The sequence below is a fragment of the Zea mays genome, chromosome 8 (assembly GCF_902167145.1).
Source record: "Zea mays cultivar B73 chromosome 8, Zm-B73-REFERENCE-NAM-5.0, whole genome shotgun sequence".
NCBI lineage: Eukaryota > Viridiplantae > Streptophyta > Magnoliopsida > Poales > Poaceae > Zea > Zea mays.
This window is the reverse complement of record NC_050103.1, coordinates 37,748,606-37,773,714: the sequence shown is the minus strand read 5'-3', so window position 1 is coordinate 37,773,714 and position 25,109 is coordinate 37,748,606. Positions and strand designations below refer to the sequence as shown.

At 46.0% G+C, this 25,109-nt stretch overlaps 1 protein-coding gene across 1 annotated transcript; it reads left to right on the top strand.

The window, feature by feature from the left end:
* Positions 1–7,469: 7,469 nt before the first annotated feature.
* Positions 7,470–11,612, top strand: LOC100384701 (Galactose oxidase/kelch repeat superfamily protein). The gene is made up of 9 exons (NM_001177176.1): positions 7,470–7,917; positions 8,846–9,376; positions 9,608–9,673; positions 9,773–9,939; positions 10,065–10,212; positions 10,300–10,387; positions 10,474–10,862; positions 10,961–11,065; positions 11,157–11,612. Exons 1-9 carry the CDS (start codon positions 7,804–7,806, stop codon positions 11,424–11,426), a joined length of 1,878 nt encoding a protein of 625 aa, NP_001170647.1. The 5' UTR covers positions 7,470–7,803; the 3' UTR covers positions 11,427–11,612.
* The last annotated feature ends 13,497 nt before the right edge of the window (positions 11,613–25,109 follow it).

Sequence of the window (25,109 nt, the reverse complement as noted above, 5' to 3'; positions counted from 1 at the left end):
GTCGGAGCCGGAGGTGGATGGCGACGAAGAGTCGGTCTCGTAGTAGACCACCTTCCTCATCTTCTTCTTCTTGTCACCGCTCCGACGCGACTTGTTGTGAGAAGGGGATCCCTTCACCTTGTTGGCGGACTCCCCGGATGGAGCCTTCTCGTGGCTTGTAGCGGACTTCTCACCGTCGATCCCCATCTTCTTGGCGTGATCTCCCGACATCACTTCGAGCGGTTAAGCTCTAATGAAGCACCGGGCTCTGATACCAATTGAAAGTCGCCTAGAGGGGGGTGAATAGGGCGAATCTGAAATTTATAAACTTAAGCACAACTACAAGCCGGGTTAGCGTTAGAAATATAAACGAGTCCGAGAGAGAGGGTGCAAAATAAATCGTGAGCAAATAAAGAGCGAGACACGATGATTTGTTTTACCGAGGTTCGGTTCTTGCAAACCTACTCCCCGTTGAGGTGGTCACTAAGACCGGGTCTATTTCAACCCTTTCCCTCTCTCAAACGGTCACTTAGACCGAGTGAGCTTCTCTTCTCAATCAAACGGAACACAAAGTTCCCACAAGGACCACCACACAATTGGTGTCTCTTGCCTCGGTTACAATTGAGTTTGATCACAAGAAAGAATGAGAAAGAAAAGAAGCAATCCAAGCGCAAGAGCTCAAATGAACACAAATATCACTCTCTCACTAGCCACTATTGATTTGAGTTGTCTTTGGACTTGGGAGAGGATTTGATCTCTTTGGAGTGTATAGAATTGAATGCTATAGCTCTTGTAATGTGTTGAAGGTGTAAAACTTGGATGTCATTGAATGTGGGGTGGTTGGGGTATTTATAGCCCCAACCACCAAAATATGGCCGTTGGAAGGCTGCTGTCGCATGGCGCACCGGACAGTCTGGTGCGCCACCGGACACTATCCGGTGCGCCAGCCATGTCAGCCGACCGTTAGGGTTCGACCGTTGGAGCTCTGACTTGTGGGGCCTCTGGGCTATCCGGTGGTGCACCAGACAGGTCCTGTAGACTGTTCGGTGCGCCAACTGCGTGTGCTCTGTCCTCTGCGCGCGCAGGCGCGCATTAAATGTGTTGCAGTCGACCGTTGCGCGCGAAGTAGCCGTTGCTCCGCTGGCACACCGGACAGTCTGGTGAATTATAGCGGAGCGCCCTCTGATTTTCCCGAAGGTGGCAAGTTTAGCTTCGAGTTCCCTGGTGCACCGGACACTGTCCGGTGGTGCACCGGACAGTCTAGTGCGCCAAACCAGGGTGCCATTTGGGATGTCTTTTGCTCTCTTTGTTTGAACCCTTTCTTTGTCCTTTTATAGGCTTATTGTGAACCTTTGGCACCTGTAAAACTTATATACTAGAGCAAACTAGTTAGTCCAACTATTTGTGTTGGGCAATTCAACCACCAAAATCAATTAGGAAAAAGGTGTAAGCCTAATTCCCTTTCAGCAGGCCGAACCCGCACTCATAGAAGGACATGAGCACGACCACCTCATCATCCTCGGGACGAGGAACCTCACCTCCACCTTCCAACCTCCACCCTAACACCTCTCTCGAGGGAATGAACCCTTTCTTCTCTATACCAAGGAGATAAATCTCCCAGATCAGGGAATAGGGAACCACGCCATGCATACAGTGGGCAAACCGAATGGGCACAAGGAGGCACAACAAGAAAGGACAAATAGCCAGGGGCTTATATGGGAGAAAGGAAGCAAGGGCTCGAGCACAAGAATGTGGTAAGCGAAACCAACCCTGAGCACTTCCCCTCTCTACTTATGCAAGGGACAAGGGTGACGCCTCAAAGGTGGGTGCACCCCAAATAGCACCGGAGGATCTTCCCCTTCAACCAAGGGACACATTGGGTATCGAGCAGAAAAGACTGTGTGCCTTGTTGGCCCTCACCACTTAGGACAGAGCGCCAACAGGGCACGCTGTAGAAGATGCCCCTGTCATGGGTGAGACAGTTAACCAAGCCACCACGACACCCTAGCGTGATAGGGTAGGCAGTCTATTTTTTGTCCCATCAAGCCGCTCGCGTCGAACGATGTCATGATGACCACCTCCCTTTACCACGCTGCTGCAGAAACTGCATCATACCAACCAGGTAAAACTCAAACTCACCCTAAATTCTCACACAGAGCGAGGGGTGGACTGAGCAAGCTCCCAGTGAGCCACAAGCTAGGTGACTAGCCCATAGGTCATTTGCTCGCACCCACGTCCAAGGTCGAACCTCACATTCTCTTGCAGAAACCCAACTGACGGGGTGGCCACGAGGCCCCTCTTTGGTCGGCCAGACCGACCAAAGAGCCAAAACAGGGTCGAATAAGGAAGGACTAAATGAGATGCCCTGGTGGGTTGAGCTTCCTAGTGGGACCACTTGCCGAAACCAAACCCCACCAAAAGGTGATCGAATCTCACTTAGATAACTCGTTTGGAGCTCGACGGCTGCTTTCCCTGTGCCAACTAGGTTGGTGGACGATGGCCTCCTCTTCGAAAGAGCCTTGAGAGATCTTCAAAGGGGAGAAGCATGTTGATCAAGGATCAAATACTCAAGGAATCATCAACCCAAGAGGACATCACCCAAAGACTACGCCCAGTTTCGACGCTCGTCGGTAATAACCGAGCAAAAGTGGACCCACGCTCAGTGCGTGACAACCACCGCAGGCAGGGCTTGTCCCTAAAACTGTGCAATAAACCCCAAGCAATTCACATGAATTCCTTGGGGGCAATATCTAGCAGATGCGCTCGCGTGCATCCGAGATTTCAAACGTCGGTAATAACCGAGCAAAAGTGGACCCATGCTTAGTGTGTGACGACCATCTCGGGCAGAGTCCGTCCCTAAACTGCGCAATAAACCCCCACACAATTCGGACAAATTGATCGGGGGCTCGGGCTCGGGGCCTACTTTCAGGTACCTAGGAACATGGTACCAAAATAAGGCCCATAAAACCTTCTTGCTGACCAAAGTCTCCCTGCCAAGCAGAATCGTGAGGTAGAGCGACCGACTAGATCCCCGTCGAGCAAGTTTGCATGGCAGGGCGATCGACCAGGTCCCTACCAAGCAAGTCCGCGAGGCGGAGCAGTCTACTAGGTCCCTGCCGAGCAAGTCCTCGAGGCGGGGCGCCGACTAGGTCCCTACTAAGCAAGGCCGCAAAGCAGAGCGGTCGACCAGGTCCCTATCAAGCAAGTTTGTGAGGCAGAACGACCACCTAGGTCCCAACCAAGAAAGAGAGGAAAGGTGGAAACCTGAGTCAAACGTCGCAAAGTCCACTCCAACTGAGATAAGACATGACATCATGGGCCATGGCCAGTCATCCGAACGGCAGGTCACAAGCACACCGAGTGGCCGCTATCGACATGACCGCACCTCCCCAACTATGTCCCCCAAATGTGGTCCCATAGCCTCGAGGGCCTGGACAGCCATATACATAAAATACCTCAGCATCGAAGCTTCTACAATGATTCAACTATTGGGTAGTGCATAGCAGATACACCATAATGGGTGTACGCCTACACACGCCAACGAGTAACGCAGGCTCATGATGATAGACAAGACCGCATGACGCATGACTACTCCATACGAGTGACCTGCGGGACCCCCACGCACTACCATAAGAATGTCAGCGGAAGACCGCACGGACAGGACAATACGACATGATGGGAGTAGGGCTGCGCACGACCCTACGGACAACATCAAAGGAACCATGCTACACAAAGGCCACCGACCGAGCTCCCCCGACATAATACAAGTCCTCATTGTAGAATCCAGCAATTGAACTATAAAAAGGAAGGAGGCCCTCTTTTCTGAACACACAAGCACACCAATAGTAACATGCTCCAGAGCTATACTATGATCAGCACTACACTTAACTAGGGCGCAAGCATGAACTAGTATAATCCCAACATCTCAAACCCCACGTTCGAGTCCCTATGATTCACTATTCGGAGTGAGTCTCCGCTAATCCCCCCACTGAACACAAATATTACTGCTCCCTAGTTTCTAAAACCATGACAATTACATTCCTTAGGATTGTCTTGGAATCTAACACACATGCATATGGAAAGCATAATATCCGGTCTAGATGCACATAAGTAGAGTAAAGAACCAACCATATACTGATATACCTTTTGATCAACTATTTTACCTCCTATGCCAAGGACGAGATGTCCATTAGCTCCCAGTGGTGTCTTGATGGGTTTAGCATCCTCCATCCCAAACTTTTTCAAGTGTCATGATTGTATTTGGTCTGACTGATGAAGGTGCCATATTTGAGTTTCTTTATTCGAAATCCTAGAAAGAACGTCAGCTCCCCCATCATTCACATCTCAAACTTCTTGATCATAATTCTATTAAACTTTTCACAAGACGATCCGTTAGTAGAGCCAAAAATAATATCATCAACTTAAATTTGGCATACAAAAAGATTGTTATCAATTGTCTTAGTGAATAGAGTAGGATCGGCTTTTCCAACCTTGAGTTTGCAATTAAAAAGCCATTAAGGCATATATATATAGCATGTTGTTGGTGCTTGCTTAAGCCCATAGAGTGCCTTATTGAGCTTAAAGACATGGTTAGGATACTTATCATTCTTGAAGTCAGGAGGTTGCTCAACATGTACCTCTTCTTGATCACTCCATTGAGAAATGCACTTTTCACATCGATTTGAAACAACTTGAAATCATAGTAAGTAACATAGGCTAATAAAATTCAAATTGACTCAAGCCTAGCTACATGTGCAAAGTTTTCATCAAAATCCAACTCTTTGACTTGTGAATACCCCATGACCACAAGTTAGGCTTTGTTCCTTATCACCACACCATGTCCATCCTGTTTGTTGTGGAAGACCCACTTGGTTGCTACAATATTTTGGTTAGGACGTGGTAATAAATTCCAAACCTCATTTCTCTTGAAGTTGTTGAGCTTATCCTGAATTGCCACCACTCAGTCTGGATCCTTTAATGCATCTTCAACCCTGAAAGGCTTAAGAGAATACACAAAAGAGTAATTCTCATAGAAATTAGCAATTCGGAATGAGCAGTTACTTCTTTTGGATATCTCCTAGAATCATGTCGATGGGGTGATCTCTCTGAATTGCTTGATGGACTCCTGGGTGAGGCGTCTTTGTTGTCTAAATTTCTTGATCATCCTCCTTTTCTTGATCCTCATCTCCCCTTGATGCATGCCCTCATCTTGAACTTCTTGTTCATCATCCTGAGTTGGACGAAAGGCTTGTATGGAGGATGGTTGATCTTACTCTTTATTAGGCTCTTGTGGGAACACATCTCCAATGGACATATTCCTTAGTGCAGTGCAGGGAGCCTCTTCATCATCTAATGCATCAAGATCAACATTCTCTTCTTGAGAGTCGTTAGTCTCATCAAACACAACATAACATGAAACTTCAACACAACCCGTGGATTTATTGAAGACTCTAAAAGCTCTTATGTTTGAGTCATAACCAAGTAAAACCCCTTCTACTGATTTAGGAGCAAACTTAGAATTTCTACCTCTTTCTACCAAAATGTAGCATTTTCTCCCAAATACTCTAAAGTATGAAAGTTTAGGTTTGTTACTAGTTAGAAGTTCATATGATGTTTTATTAAGGAGTCGGTGTAAGTACAACCGGTTAATGGTGTGGTTTCTATCCAAAACCGATCTGATGTCTTGTATTCCTCAAGCATGGTCATCGTCATATCAATTAGAGTTTTGTTCTTCTTTTCCACCACACCATTCTATTGTGGTGAATAGGGAGAGGAGAACTCATGCTTGATTCCCTATCTCTGAAGAAAGTCTTCCACTTGAGTGCTCTTGAACTTTCTTATGTTGTTGCTTCTTATCTTCTGCACAAGGAGCCCCTAGGGAGGGCCTATTGCACACATCTCAAGGCATGGGGTCTTGTAGTCTTTTCCTGGTCATGGGTCCCAATGCTTGTGGACCTATGCAAGTCAATCTGGTAATTTGCTGATGATAAGATCCTTGCACGTGTCATGGTACGAGTCGGAGGTATGTCTTTTCCGAGACGCTGACATATTTTTATATTAAAAAGTGTCGAGGATAGAGGATTAAATATGATACTTTGTTGAGTTGCACTGTAGATAAAATAAGGACAATTCCAAATATAATTTATGGTATAATTTTTATGTTTGCTAGATAATATATCTTATACATAGAAACTATATTTTTGGTGAACATGTTTTTTAATTAAATTTTCATCTAAGCACTTGCTTCGTATCGCCAAATCATATGTATTTTTATCTTGATTCTCGTGTAGAAAGTAGTTTCTTATATAATAGATTATCTTTTATCTCTCCTTTTTATTATTAGGATACTAAGTTACTATTTTACTTGGTATCTAAATTGAGGCTATGCATCTTACTAGAGAAAGTATAATAATATAGCCGAACACTGGCTATAAGAATCTTTGCAGCCTACCCCTTAGCCCATCTATATAGTAGTTAGCTTTTCACAATTAATTGTCTCTCTCACAAAGCGTCTTTGTTTTTGTGTTTGAGCTGGCTATAAGTTTACACATGTTTTTCTTCTATTTCCTCCACCTCAGTATTTAACATGTTTATAGCCTGTTATTATACTTAGCTCTTAGGGCGTGTTTGGTTCGTGCATCATTTCTAGAATCTCATTCTACAATCTTTTTATTATTAGCCAAACAATGTTTGAATTTTGTATTGGATTTTGTACCAGAATCTCATAATCTAAATATATAATTAGATAATAGAATTTGTTGTGGTATCTAACTTCTCAAAATTTGTAAGGAGCTAAACACCACCAAAGTACTCACCCTAAGACCGTATAAAAAAGTTTATCTATATGGTTATCCAAAACACTGTTTTATACTGTTATGCATTATAGACTATAATGTTTCGTAGAGTAAAATTTAAATATATAGACTACAAAAGGCACAGCTTCCCATGGCATCACGGCCACGCACCGCAATGCATCCCAATCCCAAAACCCCATAATTTTGAACAAATCACAACCCCCCGTTTTCCAACCCAAGCCAAACCAAAGCCCTGGTTCGTCGGTAGTCCGTCAGCGTGGAGTGTACTGTAGCCATGTAGGTGTGCAATTTGATACTCCCTCACACACTCCCAGGCACACGTTTCCCCATACACGCCCACACCATCCAGTCCAGTCCAGTCCAGTCTAGTCCGCCTCTTCATTTCATGCTGTATTTTCATAGCAGCAGTAGCCAGTAATAGATGCTGCCTTGCGCGGCTGTTACTACTACTCACTCTACTCCTACCAGTGGAGTGTGTAGTACGTGGTCACACCACACCACGGAGAATCAGAGTATCAGACCATAGTATAGGAGAGCAGAGCAGGGCGCCTTTGCATCGCAAGGTCACTCGTGTCCCCACTCGCCTCCGTCGCCTCCACGCAGCAGCAGCAGCGGCTCGGTCGCCAGTATTCATAGCTGGGGGTAGGGCGGGCGACCCGCCGCGACTGGGAGAACCTTGGACATGAGTTGAAAGGCCCTATCTTTTCATGTCCATGTCCATCTCCCGAGTGAAAGCGAGCGAGCGAGCGACCGATTGATTGACGTGTGATGCCTCACTAGCTGGAGAGCGCTCTCTCCTTTGTGGCAAATCTCATCAGCAACAGAGACGGCTGGTGTGACACCTTGTGAAAACGCCCGCTCGCTCGCTCAGTCGCTCCGTCTCTCTCTCCCTCCCTCCATATCTCCCTTTGCCACCTGCTGTCTCCCTCCTCATCTCTCTCCAGTCGAGTCGGCAGTCTCTACCACTCTGCTTCCTTTCCCCTCCTCTTCTTCTCCAGAAAGCAGAGGCATGGAGCGGCAGAGGAAGGCAATGTGGCTGTACCCCAAGGTGGTCGGCTTCAACCCGCCGGAGAGGTGGGGCCACTCCGCCTGCTTCTTCGAAGGGGTCGTCTACGTCTTTGGGGTATGTATCCTATCGTATGATGATATGATGTCCATCAACCAACGCCTGCGGTTCTGTTCCATCCTCTTGATCCCGTCTTATCCGGCCATGTTTTCGCTCTGAATTCTTCTACAGATTTCGCGTCTTTCTTGAATTTGATGCCTCCTAGTACAGCTATACTATTTAGTTGCTAGTGATATGGAAGCTTAATACTTACTGGTAGCTGCGAACTAGTTCATCAGGAAGAAGACGCATGCTGGTGGTGGTTTGAGCTATGACCCCGCCTCTACCGGCTGAGGGTAGATTATTTTGGACAAAAGGTTGTTTATCATCTCTGGTGTTCATCCTCTGGAGCTGTGTTTTGTCCCGCTGCTGTAGTGTAGCAAGCCAGCAAGCAAAATGTCGTGTAGCTTTCACCAAAAGCGAGGGAGTCCTTGTCCATAACGGGAAAAAAAAGGTTTTTTAAGCTGATGTCCTCGGTTGTGCTAAGCAGAACCCGCCCCATCTGCAATCCAGTTTGTTAATTTGAGCTGAGGTTTCAGTGGTTTAGCGTCAAATGCACTGCAGCAGGAGTAGAGTAGGACGAGTGGATGGGAAAAAGGAAGAAGATAGCCTTTTCGCTCTTGTTCCTCTTTCCCCCGTCCGCTTGGGTTGGGCCAGGCGAGGACCACTCCGCCCCGCGTTTAAGCTTCCCCCTGATTGTGTGCTGCTGGGATGATGGTATGGTCAGTGGTCACGCAAAGAGAAAAATGTTGAATGCCAGCAGCAATTGGATGGGTGCTACTTACTGCACCGACCCGGACGCCGTCCTCTGCTGGACGATCCGACACATGGTTCCACTTCCACAGTGATGTTGATCAGATCGAACGAACGAGCAATCATTCTGCAATCCGTTTCTTTGTGGTTGGTGTCGGAGCTGCTGTGACGCGACGCGATTCTTTAACTCCAGGGATGCTGCGGCGGCCTGCACTTCAGCGACGTGGTGACGCTGGACGTGGAGACGATGGCGTGGAGCGCGCTGGCCACGACGGGGCAGCGGCCGGGCACGCGGGACAGCCACGGCGCCGCGCTGGTGGGCCACCGGATGCTCGTGTTCGGGGGCACCAACGGCGGCAAGAAGGTGAACGAGCTGCACGTGCTGGACCTGCGCACCAGGGAGTGGAGCCGCCCGCAGTGCAGGGGGGCGGCGCCGTCGCCGCGGGAGAGCCACAGCGTCACCGTCGTCGGGGGCGACCGCCTCGTGGTCTTCGGCGGGAGCGGGGAGGGGGAGGGCAACTACCTCAGCGACGTGCACGTGCTGGACGTGCCCACCATGACGTGGTCCACGCCGGAGGCCATCAGGGGCGGCGCCCCCGCGCCCAGGGACAGCCACAGCGCCGTCGCCGTCGGCGCCAGGCTCTTCGTCTTCGGCGGGGACTGCGGCGACCGCTACCACGGCGGGGTGGACGTGCTCGACGTCGACACCATGGCGTGGTCAAGGGTAAGCGGAGCGCCGTGTCCTTGTCATCTCAAATCTGACAGCTCTACCAGATGCACATGTTTCCGGTTGCCATATTATTATCTTTCTTTCGCTTTCCAAATGTGATGCTGACTTACATCCATCTCTTCACAAGGAGCATATTCATCTGTTGATGCTGACTGCCATGATGCATGTTTTGAAAGAAAAAAGAAACACCAATTCATCTGCCTTAATTTGAATGATTTTTCACAGTTTCCTGTCAAGGGCGCGTCGCCTGGCGTCAGAGCAGGTCATGCGGCTTTGAGTGTTGGGTCCAAGGTTAGCATCATGAGCTGTTTCTGAAATAAAAAGGAGCAAACTTTGCGAGCAAATGCATTCACTGGATCCTGAACAAACAAAGCACGTCTGTCTGTGTAGATCTATATTATCGGAGGAGTTGGTGACAAGCAATACTACAGCGACGTCTGGGTTCTCGATGTCGCCAACCGTTCGTGGAGTCAGCTCGAGGTGAGCGGGCAGCGACCGCAGGGAAGGTTTTCCCACACCGCAGTAGTCATGAACAATGACATTGCAATCTATGGAGGGTAAGTACGTTTGCAGGGACAGACTCTTTTTTGTTTTGTTTTGTTTCTAGTAGATTCGAGATTATCAAAACCCAAAAACAAGCTATAGTTGGTGAACAATTCTATGAATCTTGGAAAATTCACAGATGCGGCGAAGACGAGCGTCCCCTGAACGAGCTTCTCATTCTGCAATTGGGCTCCGAGCATCCGAACGGCCGTTACAACATTTCGACGTGCAAGGTTCTGAGCAACCAATGGAGCCAAGAGAGGAGGAAGTTTCTCCAATCAGAGACTGTAAGCTAGCTCAATTCGCCTCGAGCAGTTCTTACCTTAACCTGCTACGCAAACACTAGTGTGACTCATAAGACAGCAACATGGCAGAAAGATACAGGTGCGAGCAACGGAGAAACGGTGCAGAAACGTCGAGAGGCAGAAATTGAGCAGAGGAATCCGTTCCTGCGTGGCCTAGGTAAGTGAACGAAAACGAAAACGAAAACGAAAAAGAAAACCAAGACTTGCTAGGTTTTGTGACACGTTGCTGGTATGTATCTTCAGAGAACAGCCGTGCGAAACGAAGGAAAACCGATGAAGCTCGCCCGAGCGAGGCGGCCGAGTCAGAGCAGCAGGAGGAGCACTCGCTGACTCTCTCCCAGCACTCCTCGCCGTCGCAGTCAGACCAAGAGCAGAACGGCGGCGGAGCTCACAAGCTCTCGCCCTCGCCCAACGCGTCGGTCTCAGCGCTGCAACCGTTCGCTCGCCTCAAGGCTAACGACGGCGCTCCGAGTGCTCCTGGGCGCGGAGGCGGCGGCGTGTCTTCGAGGCCGGCTCTGAAGACGGACCAGTTCCTCCGCACCGTCGCGCCACAGCATCATCGGCAGGAAGTGCAGTTCCTTTCCTCCGACCATAAGAAGCCTCAGCCCCGGCCGGCTCCTGGACCACCCCTTGTATGCCACTCAGTCTCACACGCTAACTCGTCCGGAACAATGTCCTCAGTCTATCGATCACGCTTTGTAATGCTGGTTCACTGCTTTTGCGTCTGCAGATTGGCGCAGAGGTCCATGGGACGATCGATGGAGCTTTCGATTCCGGGTACCTCATGACGGCCGTCGTGAATGGGCAGCTCTTCAGAGGCGTTCTGTTTGCTCCGGTAAGCAGAAGTATGGATGGTTTCAGGGCTATAGCTCTCCATACTTGGTGTGTGAGGTGCTGATGTTTCTCGCGTTTCCGATTCCTCTCAGGGACCTGGGGTTACGGCTCCGAGACCGACGGTGCACCATCAGATCCTGACGAGCTCGGCCATGCCTCCCCAGCAGCGGCCACTGCTCGCGCACGCCATCCCTGTCCACGCCCGGCCGGTGCCGCAGGCGACGGGGTTCGTGCTGCCGAACTGTGTCCACCGCGCGCGGCAAGGGTTCCCGGCAAAGGCAGTCAAGTCCGAGCCGGAGCGAGGCGGCAGCGACCTGCACGATGTTGTGCTCACCCTGGGAGGGCCTGGAGGGGGCAAGTGAGCCCCTCAAGAACGGTGGTCCAGGTCGTCCTGGCCTACTGCTGTTTACCTTTGGGAATTGCTTTGTAAATTAGTCATCTGGTCGAGTGGAAATAAGTGTAGCGGCTTTTCTGTGATCTTTTCAAGGGTCATTTTAGGGTTCTTCGATCTGTGACTTTACATATATGAATATAGTGTTAGCTTGATCTGTCATTTTAGCTAGTTTTGTTATCAACAAGTTGGTGTTGGGAGCTTCCTTGCACACTTGTGAGTGTTTGTATTTTCTGATGCTCATGTGGGGGGTCCACCTCGGTCTCCTGATTCTCGTCGGGATATTTATAGTTCTTACCGGACAGCGCGGCTAAATTACATCCACACCAACTGAGGATTCTTTACACACTCTCGAAGGTGACGCCTATATCTTTCGGTAACATATCTGGTGTTCAAAGGATCATGTTTTAAATCCGGGACAACCACCAACCGTAAAAGCTAATTTTGTAAAGAGCCTCTCCCACCAGATAAAAGAGGTGGAAAGAGTTTTTTTTATAAAATTGATGATGTTGTTAGATGCGAGATAGATGTGCCAAATTTAAATATACACGTGAGCACCGTACCTATTTGAGCACCTCGCAGTTCTTTTACCCACTTGAGACTTAACGCTATTAGGACTCTGACAACTTTAGGGGATGTTCAGTTGCTCAGGAACGGTGGACTGGAACTATTTCTGTCTGGATTGTTTACCTATTTTATATAAGATTTTATTAGGTGGAATAATTCTAGGTCTAATCCTGGACAACCGAAGAGGCCCTTAAGGGTTCATTGTCAATGGTGGAATCCATGGCTATCCCTGAGATCCTACAAGACAAACGCCATATATCTTTTCCATGGTGGCCAAAGGAGGCACGACCATCCCAACAAGGGTGTCCAAAGGATTGACCCTGCATGCATGGTATTGTTGCCATCAACGGCAACAAGGTCATGTAGGTTTTGTGGCGAGGGGTCGATGGCTTTCTTTGCATGATGACGAGGCCTCGTGTCAACAATTCCATGGCAAGGGCCCTATTTCATCTAGAGGGATAGATAGGGTAGCGCTGCAAAGGCATTCCTCCTACACTACATGAAATCGGTTTCAAACTTTATCGATCTCCACTCGATAAGTCATGTTAAAAGTGAGGTGTATAATATTTTTGAAAAGTCAACAAAACCACGAGTGAGGTTCGATGTTTCTCACAAAGAGAAGAAAGTGTTGTATGTTATCCCTCACAATAAGAAAAATAGAAACCTTTGTCCAATGTTCGGCAAAATGTTTAGTGAAAGATAACTCTTATACCACCGTGTTATGTAAACCTAAGTACAATTACACTGTTGCACATTAGTAGTCTCATTCTTTGTCTCATACAACATCATGTAGGATGAACAAGTATTGTAACACCCCGTCCACTCCCGGACCGGTAGTACTTACTCCTGGCAACCATCTAGGATCATATATCATCCACATAGACCAACACGAGTCTTTTGTGCGCACTTTGTCCTCACTCATCTGCACCCGATAAGGCTTACCGGACGGTCGCCCATCTCAAGATTGCTCTAGGCCAAGCACGCTTAACCCCGAGGTTCTTTCGAGACAGGCTTCCTAAAAAGCAAATGCACCTTGTTGGTATGAGTACTCTATTAATTCTATTAAGCCTTGGGCCAGGATATCACAATCCACCCCATTAGAAGATCGACATCCTCGTCGGTCAACCCTAAATCAGGAACATCTCCTCTTAGCCACGTCTATGTCTAGTATCGTCATATGCCATGTCATGTGACCATTGCGGACTCACATGAGACATGGGCCATATACCCGAACCCCCTAGCCCACACATGCCCGTGAAACCCCGAGGGTCGGCTCTGATACCATTTGTAACATCCCGTCCAATTTTGGGTCGGCAGTACTTACTCCTGTCAACCCTCTAGGATCATATATCATCCACATAGACCAACACAAGTCTTTTGTGTGCAATTTGTCCTCACTCATGCGCACCCGAGAAGACTTCCTAGTCGATCACCCATCCCAAGATTGTTAAACTAGGAACCTCTCCTCTTGGCCACGTCTATGTCTAGTATCGTCATATGACATGTCATGTGACCACTGTGGACTCACATGAGACATGGGCCATATACCCGAACCCCCTAGCCCACACATGCCCGTGAAACCCCGAGGGTCGGCTCTGATACCATTTGTAACACCCCGTCCACTTTTGGGCTGACAGTACTTACTCCTATCAACCCTCTAGGATCATATATCATCCACACAGACTAACATGAATCTTTTGTGTGCACTTTGTCCTCACTCATGCGCACCCGAGAAGACTTCCCAGTCGGTCACCCATCCCAAGATTGCTCTAGGCCAAGCACGCTTAACCTTGGGGTTCTTTCGAGATAGGCTTCCAAAAAAGAAGATGCACTTTATTGGTATGAGTACTCTATTAATTCTATTAAGTCTTGGGCCAGGATATCACCATGTACCGGGGCCAGGATATCACAAGTATATTGGTATAGCCAACGGTCTCATACTCCATCTCATACAATACATTGCTATACATCAACTCTCATACTCTATCACATACAGTGTCCGCATAGGATATTTGTTGATATGAAGGAAAGAGAGATAAATATTTTGTTGTTTGTAAAATCTCATAAGCTAACATTTAGAACTATGAGACAACTATTGTACTATTGTAAGAGTTATTGTTGTTAAACTCAGAACTTCACTTTTATTCTACACATAAATTAAGGAATGTTAAGTTACTATGATACAACTTAAAACACAAGCACTATACATATTGTCTACTATGCCTTAAACATGAGAACTCATAATGAGACAATACCAATGTACTTGCCATCTCCTCTAGATTGAGGATATTCAATCCCCTATATCTAGCTAAAGCGAACCAGTTAAAAGGTACTTTTGGAGTTTAGAGCAACTCTCCATTAGACGAAGAAGATGTTCATCCCTTTTATTCTCCTAACAGATTAGGGATGTGTGCATCGATGGGATTTTTCCTCTCCCTCTCTATCATCTGTTTCTTGTCATATCCACCATAGGCTCGCACTATGGTAGCAGAGGGGGTGTGCTACTTTGGTGGCAAGTGAAAGTCGTCTAGAGGGGGGGGGGGGTGAATAGGGCGAATTTGAAATTTATAAACTTTAAGCACAACTACAAGCCGGGTTAGCGTTAGAATTAAATGCGAGTCCGAAAGAAAGGGTGAAAACAAATCACAAGCGAATACGAACGGATGACACGGTGATTTGTTTTACCGAGGTTCGGTTCTTGCAAACCTACTCCCCGTTGAGGTGGTCACAAAGACCGGGTCTCTTTCAACCCTTTCCCTCTCTCAAACGGTCACTTAGACCGAGTGAGCTTCTCTTCTCAATCAAACGGGACACTAAGTCCCCACAAGGACCACCACACAATTGGTGTCTCTTGCCTTGGTTACAATTGAGTTGAACACAAGAAAGAAGGAAGAAGAAAAGCAATCCAAGCGCAAGAGCTCAAATGAACACAAGTCTCTCTCTCACGAGTCACTATTTGATTGGAATGATCTTTGGACTTGGGAGAGGATTTGATCTCTTTGATTGTGTCTTTTATTGAATGTTATAGCTCTTGTAAGGTGTTTGAAGGCTGAAAACTTGGATGCAATGAATGGTGGGTGGTTGGGGGTATTTATAGCCCCAACCACCAAACTAGCCGTTTGGTAGAGGCTGCTGTCGCATGGCGCACCGGACAGTCCGGTGCGCCACCGGACACTGTCCGGTGCCCTAGCCACGTCACCCGACCGTTAGGGTTCGACCGTTGGAGCTTCTGTTTTCTAGGCCACTGGACAGGTCCTGTAGACTGTCTGGTGCGCCTTCTGGCTCTGCTCTGACTTCTGCGCGCACTGTAGCGCATTAACTGCCGTTGCAGACGACCGTTGGCGCTGTAGTAGCCGTTACTCCGCTGGCACACCAGACAGTCCGGTGCTACACCGGACAGTTCGGTGAATTATAGCGGAGCAGCTCCCAGAAATCCCGAAGGTGCCAAGTTTAGACTGGAATCCCCTGGTGCACCGGACACTGTCCGGTGGCACACTGGACAGTCCGGTGCGCCAGACCAGGGCACACTTCGGTTGTATTTTGTTGTCTTTGTTTGAACCCTTTCTTGGTCTTTTTATTGGTTTGTTGTGAACCTTTGGCACCTGTAAAACTTATAATCTAGAGCAAACTAGTTAGTCCAATTATTTGTGTTGGGCAATTCAACCACCAAAATCAATTTAGGAAAAGGTGTAAGTCTAATTCCCTTTCAATCTCCCCCTTTTTGGTGATTGATGCCAACACAAACCAAAGCAAATATAAAAGTGCAGAATTGAACTAGTTTGCATAATGTAAGTGCAAAGGTTGCTTGGAATGAAACTAATAATTATTTCTACTAGATATGCATGGATGACTTTCTTCTAATTTAAAATTTTGGACCACGCTTGCACCACATGTTTTGGTTTGCAAATGTTTTGGAAATTCTTTTCAAGGTCTTTTGCAAAATAGTCAAAGGTAAATGAGTAAGATTTTGAGAAGCATTTTCAAGATTTGAAATTTTCTCCCCCTGTTTCAAATGCTTTTTCCTTTGACTAAACAAAACTCCCCCTTAATGAAATCCTCCTCTTAGTGTTCAAGAGGGTTTTGATATTAATTTTGAAGAGGGTATTCCAATTTGAGATTATATCAATAATAAGATACCAATTTGAAAATACTACTTTAAAAACAATTTGAAAGACTAAAATTTTTGAAATCGGTGGTGGTGCGGTCCTTTTGCTTTGGGCTAATACTCTCTCCCCCTTTGGTATGAATCGCCAAAAACGGAGTCATTAGAGCCCTTATAGCTACTTTCTCCCCTTATGGTAAATAACATATGAGTGAAGATTATACCAAATTGGAGAGTGTGTTGCGGAGCGACGGCGAAGAATGAATAATCGATGGAGTGGAGTGGAAGCCTTGTCTTCGCCGAAGACTCCATTTCCCTTTCAATCTATGACTTAGCTTGAAATACACTTAAAACCACATTAGTCATAGCAAAGAAAGAGATATGATCAAAGGTATATTAAATGAGCTATGTGTGCAAAATATCAATCAAAATTCCTAGAATCAAGAATATTTAGCTCATGCCTAAGTTTGGTAAATGTTTGCTCATCTAATGGCTTGGTAAAGATATCGGCTAATTGTTCTTTGGTGTTAACATATGCAATCTCGATATCCCCCTTTTGTTGGTGATCCCTTAAAAAATGATACCGAATGGCTATGTGTTTAGTGCGGCTATGTTCAACGGGATTATCCGCCATGCGGATTGCACTCTCATTATCACATAGAAGAGGAACTTTGGTTAATTTGTAACCATATTCCCTGAGGGTTTGCCTCATCCAAAGCAATTGCGCGCAACAATGGCCTGCGGCAATATACTTGGCTTCGGTGGTAGAAAGAGCGACAGAATTTTGCTTCTTTGAAGCCCAAGACACCAGAGATCTTCCCAAGAACTGGCAAGTCCCTGATGTGCTCTTTATATTAATTTTACACCCTGCCCAATCAGCATCGGAATAACCAATTAAATCAAATGTGGATCCCCTAGGGTACCAAAGGCCAAACTTAGGAGTATAAACTAGATATCTCAAGATTCGTTTTATGACCCTAAGGTGAACTTCCTTAGGATCGACTTGGAATCTTGCACACATGCATACAGAAAGCATAATATCCGGTCGTGAAGCACATAAATAGAGTAAAGAACCTATCATCGACTGGTATACCTTTTGATCTACGGATTTACCTCCCGTGTCGAGGTCGAGATGCCTATTGGTTCCCATGGGTGTCTTGATGGGCTTGACATCCTTCATCCCAAACTTTGTGAGTATGTCTTGAATGTACTTCGTTTGGCTAATGAAGGTGCCCTCTTGGAGTTGCTTTACTTGGAAGCCTAGAAAATACTTCAACTCCCCCATCATAGACATCTAGAATTTTTGAGTCATGATCCTACTAAACTCTTCACATGTAGATTCGTTAGTAGACCCAAATATGATATCATCAACATAAATTTGGCATACAAACAAATCATTTGCAAGTGTTTTAGTAAAGAGAGTAGGATCGACTTTTCCAACTTTGAAGCCATTAGCTACAAGAAAATCTCTTAGGCATTCATACCATGCTCTTGGGGCTTGTTTGAGCCCATAAAGCGCCTTAGAGAGTTTATAAACATGGTAAGGGTACTCACAATCTTCAAAGCCGGAAGGTTGCTCAACATAGACCTCCTCCTTGATTGGTCCATTGAGGAAGGCACTTTTCACGTCCATTTGGTAAAGCTTAAAGCCATGGTAAGTAGCATAGGCAAGTAAAATACGAATTGACTCAAGCCTAGCTACGGGTGCATAGGTTTCATCGAAATCCAAACCTTCGACTTGCGAATATCCCTTGGCCACAAGTCGAGCTTTGTTCCTTGTCACCACACCATGCTCATCTTGCTTGTTGCGGAAAACCCACTTGGTTTCTACAACATTTTGATTAGGACGTGGAACTAAATGTCATACCTCATTCCTTGTGAAGTTGTTGAGCTCCTCTTGCATCGCCATCACCCAATCTGAATCTTGAAGTGCTTCCTCTACCCTGTGTGGCTCAATAGAGGAAACAAAAGAGTAATGTTCACAAAAAAGAGCAACACGAGATCAAGTGATTACCCCCTTATGAATGTCGCCGAGGATGGTGTTCACGGGGTGATCTCGTTGGATTGCTTGGTGGACTCTTGGGTGTGGCGGTCTTGGACCCTCATCATCTTCCTTATCTTGATCATTAGCATCTCTCCCTTGATCACTGTCCTCCTCTTGAGGTGGCTCCTCTTGATCTTCATCATCATCTTGAGCTTGATCCTCTTCTTGAGTTGGTGGAGATGCTTGCATTGAGGAAGATGGTTGATCTTGTGCTTGTGGAGGCTCTTCGGATTCCTTAGGACACACATCCCCAATGGACATGTTCCTTAGCGCGACGCACGGAGCCTCTTCATCATCTAGCTCATCAAGATCAACTTGCTCTACTTGAGAGCCGTTAGTCTCATCAAACACAATGTCACAAGAAACTTCAACTAGTCCAGTGGACTTGTTAAAGACTCTATATGCCCTTGTGTTTGAATCATAACCAAGTAAAAAGCCTTCTATAGCCTTAGGAGCAAATTTAGATTTTCTACCTCTTTTAACAAGGATAAAGCATTTGCTGCCAAAGACTCTAAAATATGAAACATTGGGCTTTTTACCGATGAGGAGTTCATATGATGTTTTCTTGAGGATTCGGTGAAGATATAACTGGTTGATGGCGTAGCAAGCGGTGTTGACCGCCTCGGCCCAAAACCGATCCGAAGTCTTGTACTCATCAAGCATGGTCCTTGCCATGTCTAATAGAGTTCTATTCTTCCTCTCCACTACACCATTTTGTTGTGGCATGTAGGGAGAAGAGAACTCATGCTTGATGCCCTCCTCCTCAAGGAAGCCTTCGATTTGTGAGTTCTTGAACTCCGTCCCGTTGTCGCTTCTAATCTTTTTGATCCTTAAGACGAACTCATTTTGAGCCCGTCTCAAGAATCCCTTTAAAGTCTCTTGGGTTTGAGATTTTTCCTGCAAAAAGAACACCCAAGTGAAGCGAGAATAATCATCCACAATTACAAGACAATACTTACTCCCGCCGATGCTTATGTAAGCGATCGGGCCGAATAGGTCCATGTGGAGTAGCTCAAGCGGCCTGTCGGTCGTCATGATGTTCTTGTGTGAATGATGAACACCAACATGCTTTCCTGCTTGACATGCGCTACATACCCTGTCTTTCTCAAAATGAACATTAGTTAGTCCCAAAATGTGCTCTCCCTTTAGAAGCTTATGAAGATTCTTCTTTCCAACATGAGCTAGTCGGCGGTGCCAGAGCCAACCCATGTTAGTCTTAGCAATTAAGCAAGTGTCGAGTTTGGCTCAATCAAAATCTACTAAGTATAGCTGACCCTCTAACACTCCCTTAAATGCTACTGAATCATCACTTCTTCTAAAGACAGTAACACCTATATCTGTAAAAAGATAGTTGTAGCCCATTTTGCATAATTGAGAAACAGAAAGCAAATTGTAATCTAAAGAATCTACAAGAAAAACATTGGAAATAGAATGGTCAGGAGATATAGCAATTTTACCCAATCCTTTGACCAAACCTTGATTTCCATCCCCGAATGTGATCGCTCTTTGGGGATCTTGGTTTTTCTCATAGGAGGAGAACATCTTCTTCTCCCCTGTCATGTGGTTTGCGCACCCGCTATCGATGATCCAACTTGAGCCCCCGGATGCATAAACCTACAAAACAATTTTAGGCCTTGTTCTTAGGTACCCAAACAGTCTTGGGTCCTTTGACATTAGAAACAAGCACCTTGGGTACCCAAACACAAGTCTTTGATCCCTTGTGTTTGCCTCCAACATATTTGGCAACTACTTTGCCTGATTTGTTAGTTAGCACATAGGAAGCATCAAAAGTCTTAAATGAAATGTTAGGCTCATTTGATGCAATAGGAGTTTTCTTCTTAGACAATTTAGCACGGGTTGATTGCCTAGAACTAGATGCCTCACTCTTATACATAAAAGGATGATGAGAGCCAGAGTGAGACTTCCTAGAATGAATTCTCCTAATTTTATGCTCGGGATAACCGGCAGGGTACAAAATGTAACCCTCGTTATCCTGAGGCATGGGAGCCTTGCCCTTAACAAAGTTAGATAATCTTTTAGGAGGGCATTGAGTTTGACATTGCCTCCCTGTTGGAAGCCAATGCCATCCTTAATGCCAGGGTGTCTCCCACTATAGAGCATACTACGAGCAAATTTAAAATTTTCATTTTCTAACTCATGCTCGGCAATTTTAGCATCTAATTTTGCTATATGATCATTTTGTTGTTTAATCATAGTAATGTGATCATGAATAGCATCAATGTTAACATCTATACATTTAGTGCAAATAGTAACATGCTCAACGGTAGATGTAGAGGGTTTGCAAGAATTTAGTTCAACAATCTTAGCATGTAAAATGTCATTCTCATCTCTAAGATTGTAAATTGAAACATTGCAAACATCTAATTCCTTAGCCTTAGCAATTAATTTTTCATTCTCATTTCTAAGGCTAGCAAGAGAGGCATTCAATTTTTCAATTTTAGCAATTGAACTAGCATTATCATTTCTAAGATTGTCAATTGAATCATCACACACATTTGAACTTTCAACCTTAGCAATAAATCTAGCATGTTCATTTCTAAGGTTTGAGATAGTGTCATGGCAAGTGCTTAGCTCACTAGTTAACTTTTCACATTTTTTTACCTCTAGAGCATAAGCATTTTTAGTCTTAACATGTTTTTTGTTTTCCTTAATAAGGAAGTCCTCTTGGCTATCCAAGAGTTCATCCTTCTCATGAATAGCACTAATCAATTCATTCAATTTCTCTTTTTGTTGCATGTTAAGATTGGCAAAAAGAGTGAGCAAGTTATCCTCCTCATCACTAGAGGTTGCATATTTAGTGGAGGATCTTGATTTTACCTTTTTCTTCTTGCCGTCCTTTGCCATGAGGCACTTGTGGCCGACGTTGGGGAAGAGAAGCCCTTTGGTGACGGCGATGTTTGCGGCGTCCTTGTCGGAGGAGGAGTCGGTGGAGCTCTCGTTGGAGTCCCACTCCCGGCATACATGGGCATCGCCGCCCTTCTTCTTGTAGTACCTCTTCTTTTCTCTTCTCTTTCCCTTCTTGTCGTCGCCCCTGTCACTATCACTCGATAATGGACATTTTGCAATAAAATGACCGGGCTTACCACACTTGTAGCAAACTTTCTTGGAGCGGGACTTGTAGTCCTTCTCCCTCCTTTGCTTGAGGATTTGGCGAAAGCTCTTGATGATGAGCGCCATTTCCTCGTTGTCGAGCTTGGAGGCGTCGATGGGGACCCTACTAGGTGTAGAGTCTTCTTTCTTCTCCTCCGTTGCCTTGAATGCAACGGGTTGCACATCGGGTGTGGAGGAGGCGCCTTGCTCGATGATTTTCTTGGAGCCTTTGATCATCAACTCAAAGCTCACAAATTTTCCTATTACTTCCTCGGGAGACATTAGTTTGTATCTTGGATCACCACGAATTAATTGAACTTGAGTAGGATTAAAAAATACGAGTGATCTAAGAATAACCTTGACCATTTCATGGTCATCCCATTTAGTGCTCTCGAGGTTGCGCACTTGGTTCACCAAGGTCTTGAGCCGGTTGTACATGGCTTGTGGATCCTCCCCTTGGTGAAGCATGAAGCGACCGAGCTCCCCCTCGATCGTTTCCCTCTTGGTGATCTTGGTCACCTCGTCTCCTTCGTGCGCGGTCTTGAGTACATCCCAAATCTCTTTGGCACTCTTCAACCCTTGCACCTTGTTATACTCCTCTTGACTTATATAGGTGAGGAGTATAGTGGTGGCTTGGGAGTTGAAGTGCCAAATTTGGGCTACTTCGTCCGAGTCATAGCCTTCATCCCCCACGGATGGTTCCTGTGCACCAAACTCAACAATATCCCAAATGCTAGCGTGGAGTGAGGTTAGATGGTGCTTCATTTTATCACTCCACATACAATAATCTTCACCGTAAAAAACCGGTGGTTTGCCTAGTGGGACGGAAAGTAAAGGGGTGCGTTTGGAAATGCGAGGATGACATAAGGGGACCTTACTAAACTTCTTGCGCTCATGGCGCTTAGAAGTGACGGACGGCGTGTCGGAGCCGGAGGTGGATGGCGATGAAGAGTCGGTCTCGTAGTAGACGACTTTCTTCATCTTCTTTTTCTTCTCGCCGCTCCGACGCGACTTGTCGTGTGAAGAGGATCCCTTCACCTTGTTGCCGGACTCCCTGGATGGAGCCTTCCCATGGCTTGTGGCGGGCTTCTCGCCGGTCACCATCTCCTTCTTGGCGTGATCTCCCGACATCACTTCAAGCGGTTAGGCTCTAATGAAGTACCGGGCTCTGATACCAATTGAAAGTCGCCTAGAGGAGGGGTGAATAGGGTGAATTTGAAATTTACAAACTTTAAGCACAACTACAAGCCGGGTTAGCGTTAGAATTAAATGCGAGTCCGAAAGAGAGGGTGAAAACAAATCACAAGCGAATAAGAACAGATGACACGGTGATTTGTTTTACCGAGGTTCGGTTCTTGCAAACCTACTCCCCGTTGAGGTGGTCACAAAGACCGTGTCTCTTTCAACCCTTTCCCTCTCTCAAACGGTCACTTAGACCGAGTGAGCTTCTCTTCTCAATCAAATGGGACACTAAGTCCCCACAAGGACCACCACACAATTGGTGTCTCTTGCCTTGGTTACAATTGAGTTGAACACAAGAAAGAAGGAAGAAGAAAAGCAATCCAAGCGCAAGAGCTCAAATGAACACAAGTCTCTCTCTCACGAGTCACTATTTTATTGGAATGATCTTTGGACTTGGGAGAGGATTTGATCTCTTTGATTGTGTCTTGTATTGAATGCTATAGCTCTTGTAAGGTGTTTGAAGGCTGAAAACTTGGATGCAATGAATGGTGGGTGGTTGGGGGTATTTATAGCCCCAACCACCAAACTAGCCGTTTTGTGGAGGCTGTTGTCGCATGGCACACCGGACAGTCCGGTGCGCCACCGGACACAGTCCGGTGCGCCAGCCACGTCACCCAACCGTTAGGGTTCGACCGTTGGAGCTTCTGTCTTCTGGGCCACCGGACAGTCCGGTGTTGCACTGTCCGGTGCGCCTTCTGGCTCTGCTCTGACTTCTGCGCGCACTGTAACGCATTAACTGTAGTTGCAGACGACCGTTGGCGCTGTAGTAGCCGTTACTCCGCTGGCACACCGGACAGTCCGGTGCTACACCGGACAGTCCGGTGAATTATAGCGGAGCGGCTCCCAGAAATCCCGAAGGTGGCAAGTTTAGACTGGAATCCCTTGGTGCACCGGACACTGTCCGGTGGCACACCGGACAGTCCGGTGCGCCAGACCAGCGCACACTTCGGTTGTCTTTTGCTCTCTTTGTTTGAACCCTTTCTTGGTCTTTTTATTGGTTTGTTGTGAACCTTTGGCACCTGTAAAACTTATAATCTAAAGCAAACTAGTTAGTCCAATTATTTGTGTTGGACAATTCAACCACCAAAATCAATTTAGGAAAAGGTGTAAGCCTATTTCCCTTTCAGCAAGCTAACTGGCATGGGGCTTGATATAATTGTGGATATGGCCTCTTGTTACAACGACAGGGGGAGTGCGCTATGACAGAGGTAACTTTGTCAACATATGAGTGGCACGCCTGTGGTTGTAGGCTCTCGCATGAGCCCTTATTGGGCATAGTGAGATGGAGAGTGGGGCACGTGCATTGGTTATAACAACCTAGACAGTGTGAGGTGTGACACACTGGCGATACGATGATCGAGACTTGATAAAGACGTGGCACAATCTAAGCTTGTGGTTCTGGAGTTCAGTGAAAGAGAGAGCATTGGGATTGAGAAAAAAATATTCTTCTTTTTTGGAAGGGATCGAGGGAGTAATTTTCTTAATTGGCAAAAAATACGAAATGAAAGAAAGAAGATATGTGGTTTTTGTCCTCAATACTCTTTACACTAAATTATTGAAGAAGAAGACCACTTATTAGTTATTACCAATATGAGAGTTTCGCATACACAATTTTAACCAATTCAAATAATTTTACTTGCTTCATGCTCCCCACACGAGCCGGATCGGACATAGGCTACCATCATACTAATTGTGATTAACCTTCATATAGCTAGTTATATAAGAGTGAAATGAAAACCATGATATCGATGTGTAACTTGCATACGGTAAATTTAGTAACATATGATTTTTTTTGTGACATGATGATATATATAAAAATAAAAACAAATTTACACCTCTCTTGTCTAACATGGAAGAGTAACAATAATGCCAAGGCTAAAGGATATAAGCTTTGAGCCAAGAACTAGATCCTTGAGTTACAGGCATACTAACCACACCACAGTAGCAGCACTTGTGAGGGATGGTGCATGTGTGTGAGACAAGGTAAGGATATGTAGAACCCCATTAAAATATTGACCCTTAAGGAGTTTGTAGGGGTAAGTAACAAAATAAAAGATGGTCTCTTCACAAGGAGCATATCTATTACTTCCTCTAATGTAGTATTAGTTGTTCTAGATGGATCAGTGTAGTGCAATAAAAGATGTCGTTTTGGAATATCGAGGCAGTCGTATTTTACTCCACGAGGCACAACATGCATCCATTCTTTTCACCTTGCCATTCAGCGTATGCGAATTGTGGTCGTTCGGCCCCTCCAAGTAAATGCATGACCGACTAACAAAATTTATCAATTTTGTGCCCATGCAGCAAACAAAAATCACGCATTGTGCCACTTCATTAGGGCATATACAATGTAGATATGATGTTAGGGTTCTCCAAATATAAAACATGTCTAAGACAGTCTAATACAAAGGGATGTATCTAAAAAGCTTAATTAATGCTTTGTAAAGGATTATTGCTCTAGCAGCTCTTTCCCGCACTTCGCCCTCACGGTGCCGAACCCACCCCTACGCCCCACTTCTCTCTGCTCATAAATCTGCTAGCGCCCCCACTTTATCCTCCATCCCGGTGCCCAAGTCAATTCCTCCCCA

Excerpts from the sequence above, each read along its gene's own strand:
- LOC100384701 (NM_001177176.1), top strand. The coding sequence starts at position 7,804 with ATGGAGCGGCAGAGGAAGGCAATGTGGCTGTACCCCAAGGTGGTCGGC. Across the intron at positions 9,940-10,064 it reads GACATTGCAATCTATGGAGG|ATGCGGCGAAGACGAGCGTC; the intron begins GTAAGTACGTTT and ends GAAAATTCACAG. Across the intron at positions 11,066-11,156 it reads GAGGCGTTCTGTTTGCTCCG|GGACCTGGGGTTACGGCTCC; the intron begins GTAAGCAGAAGT and ends GATTCCTCTCAG.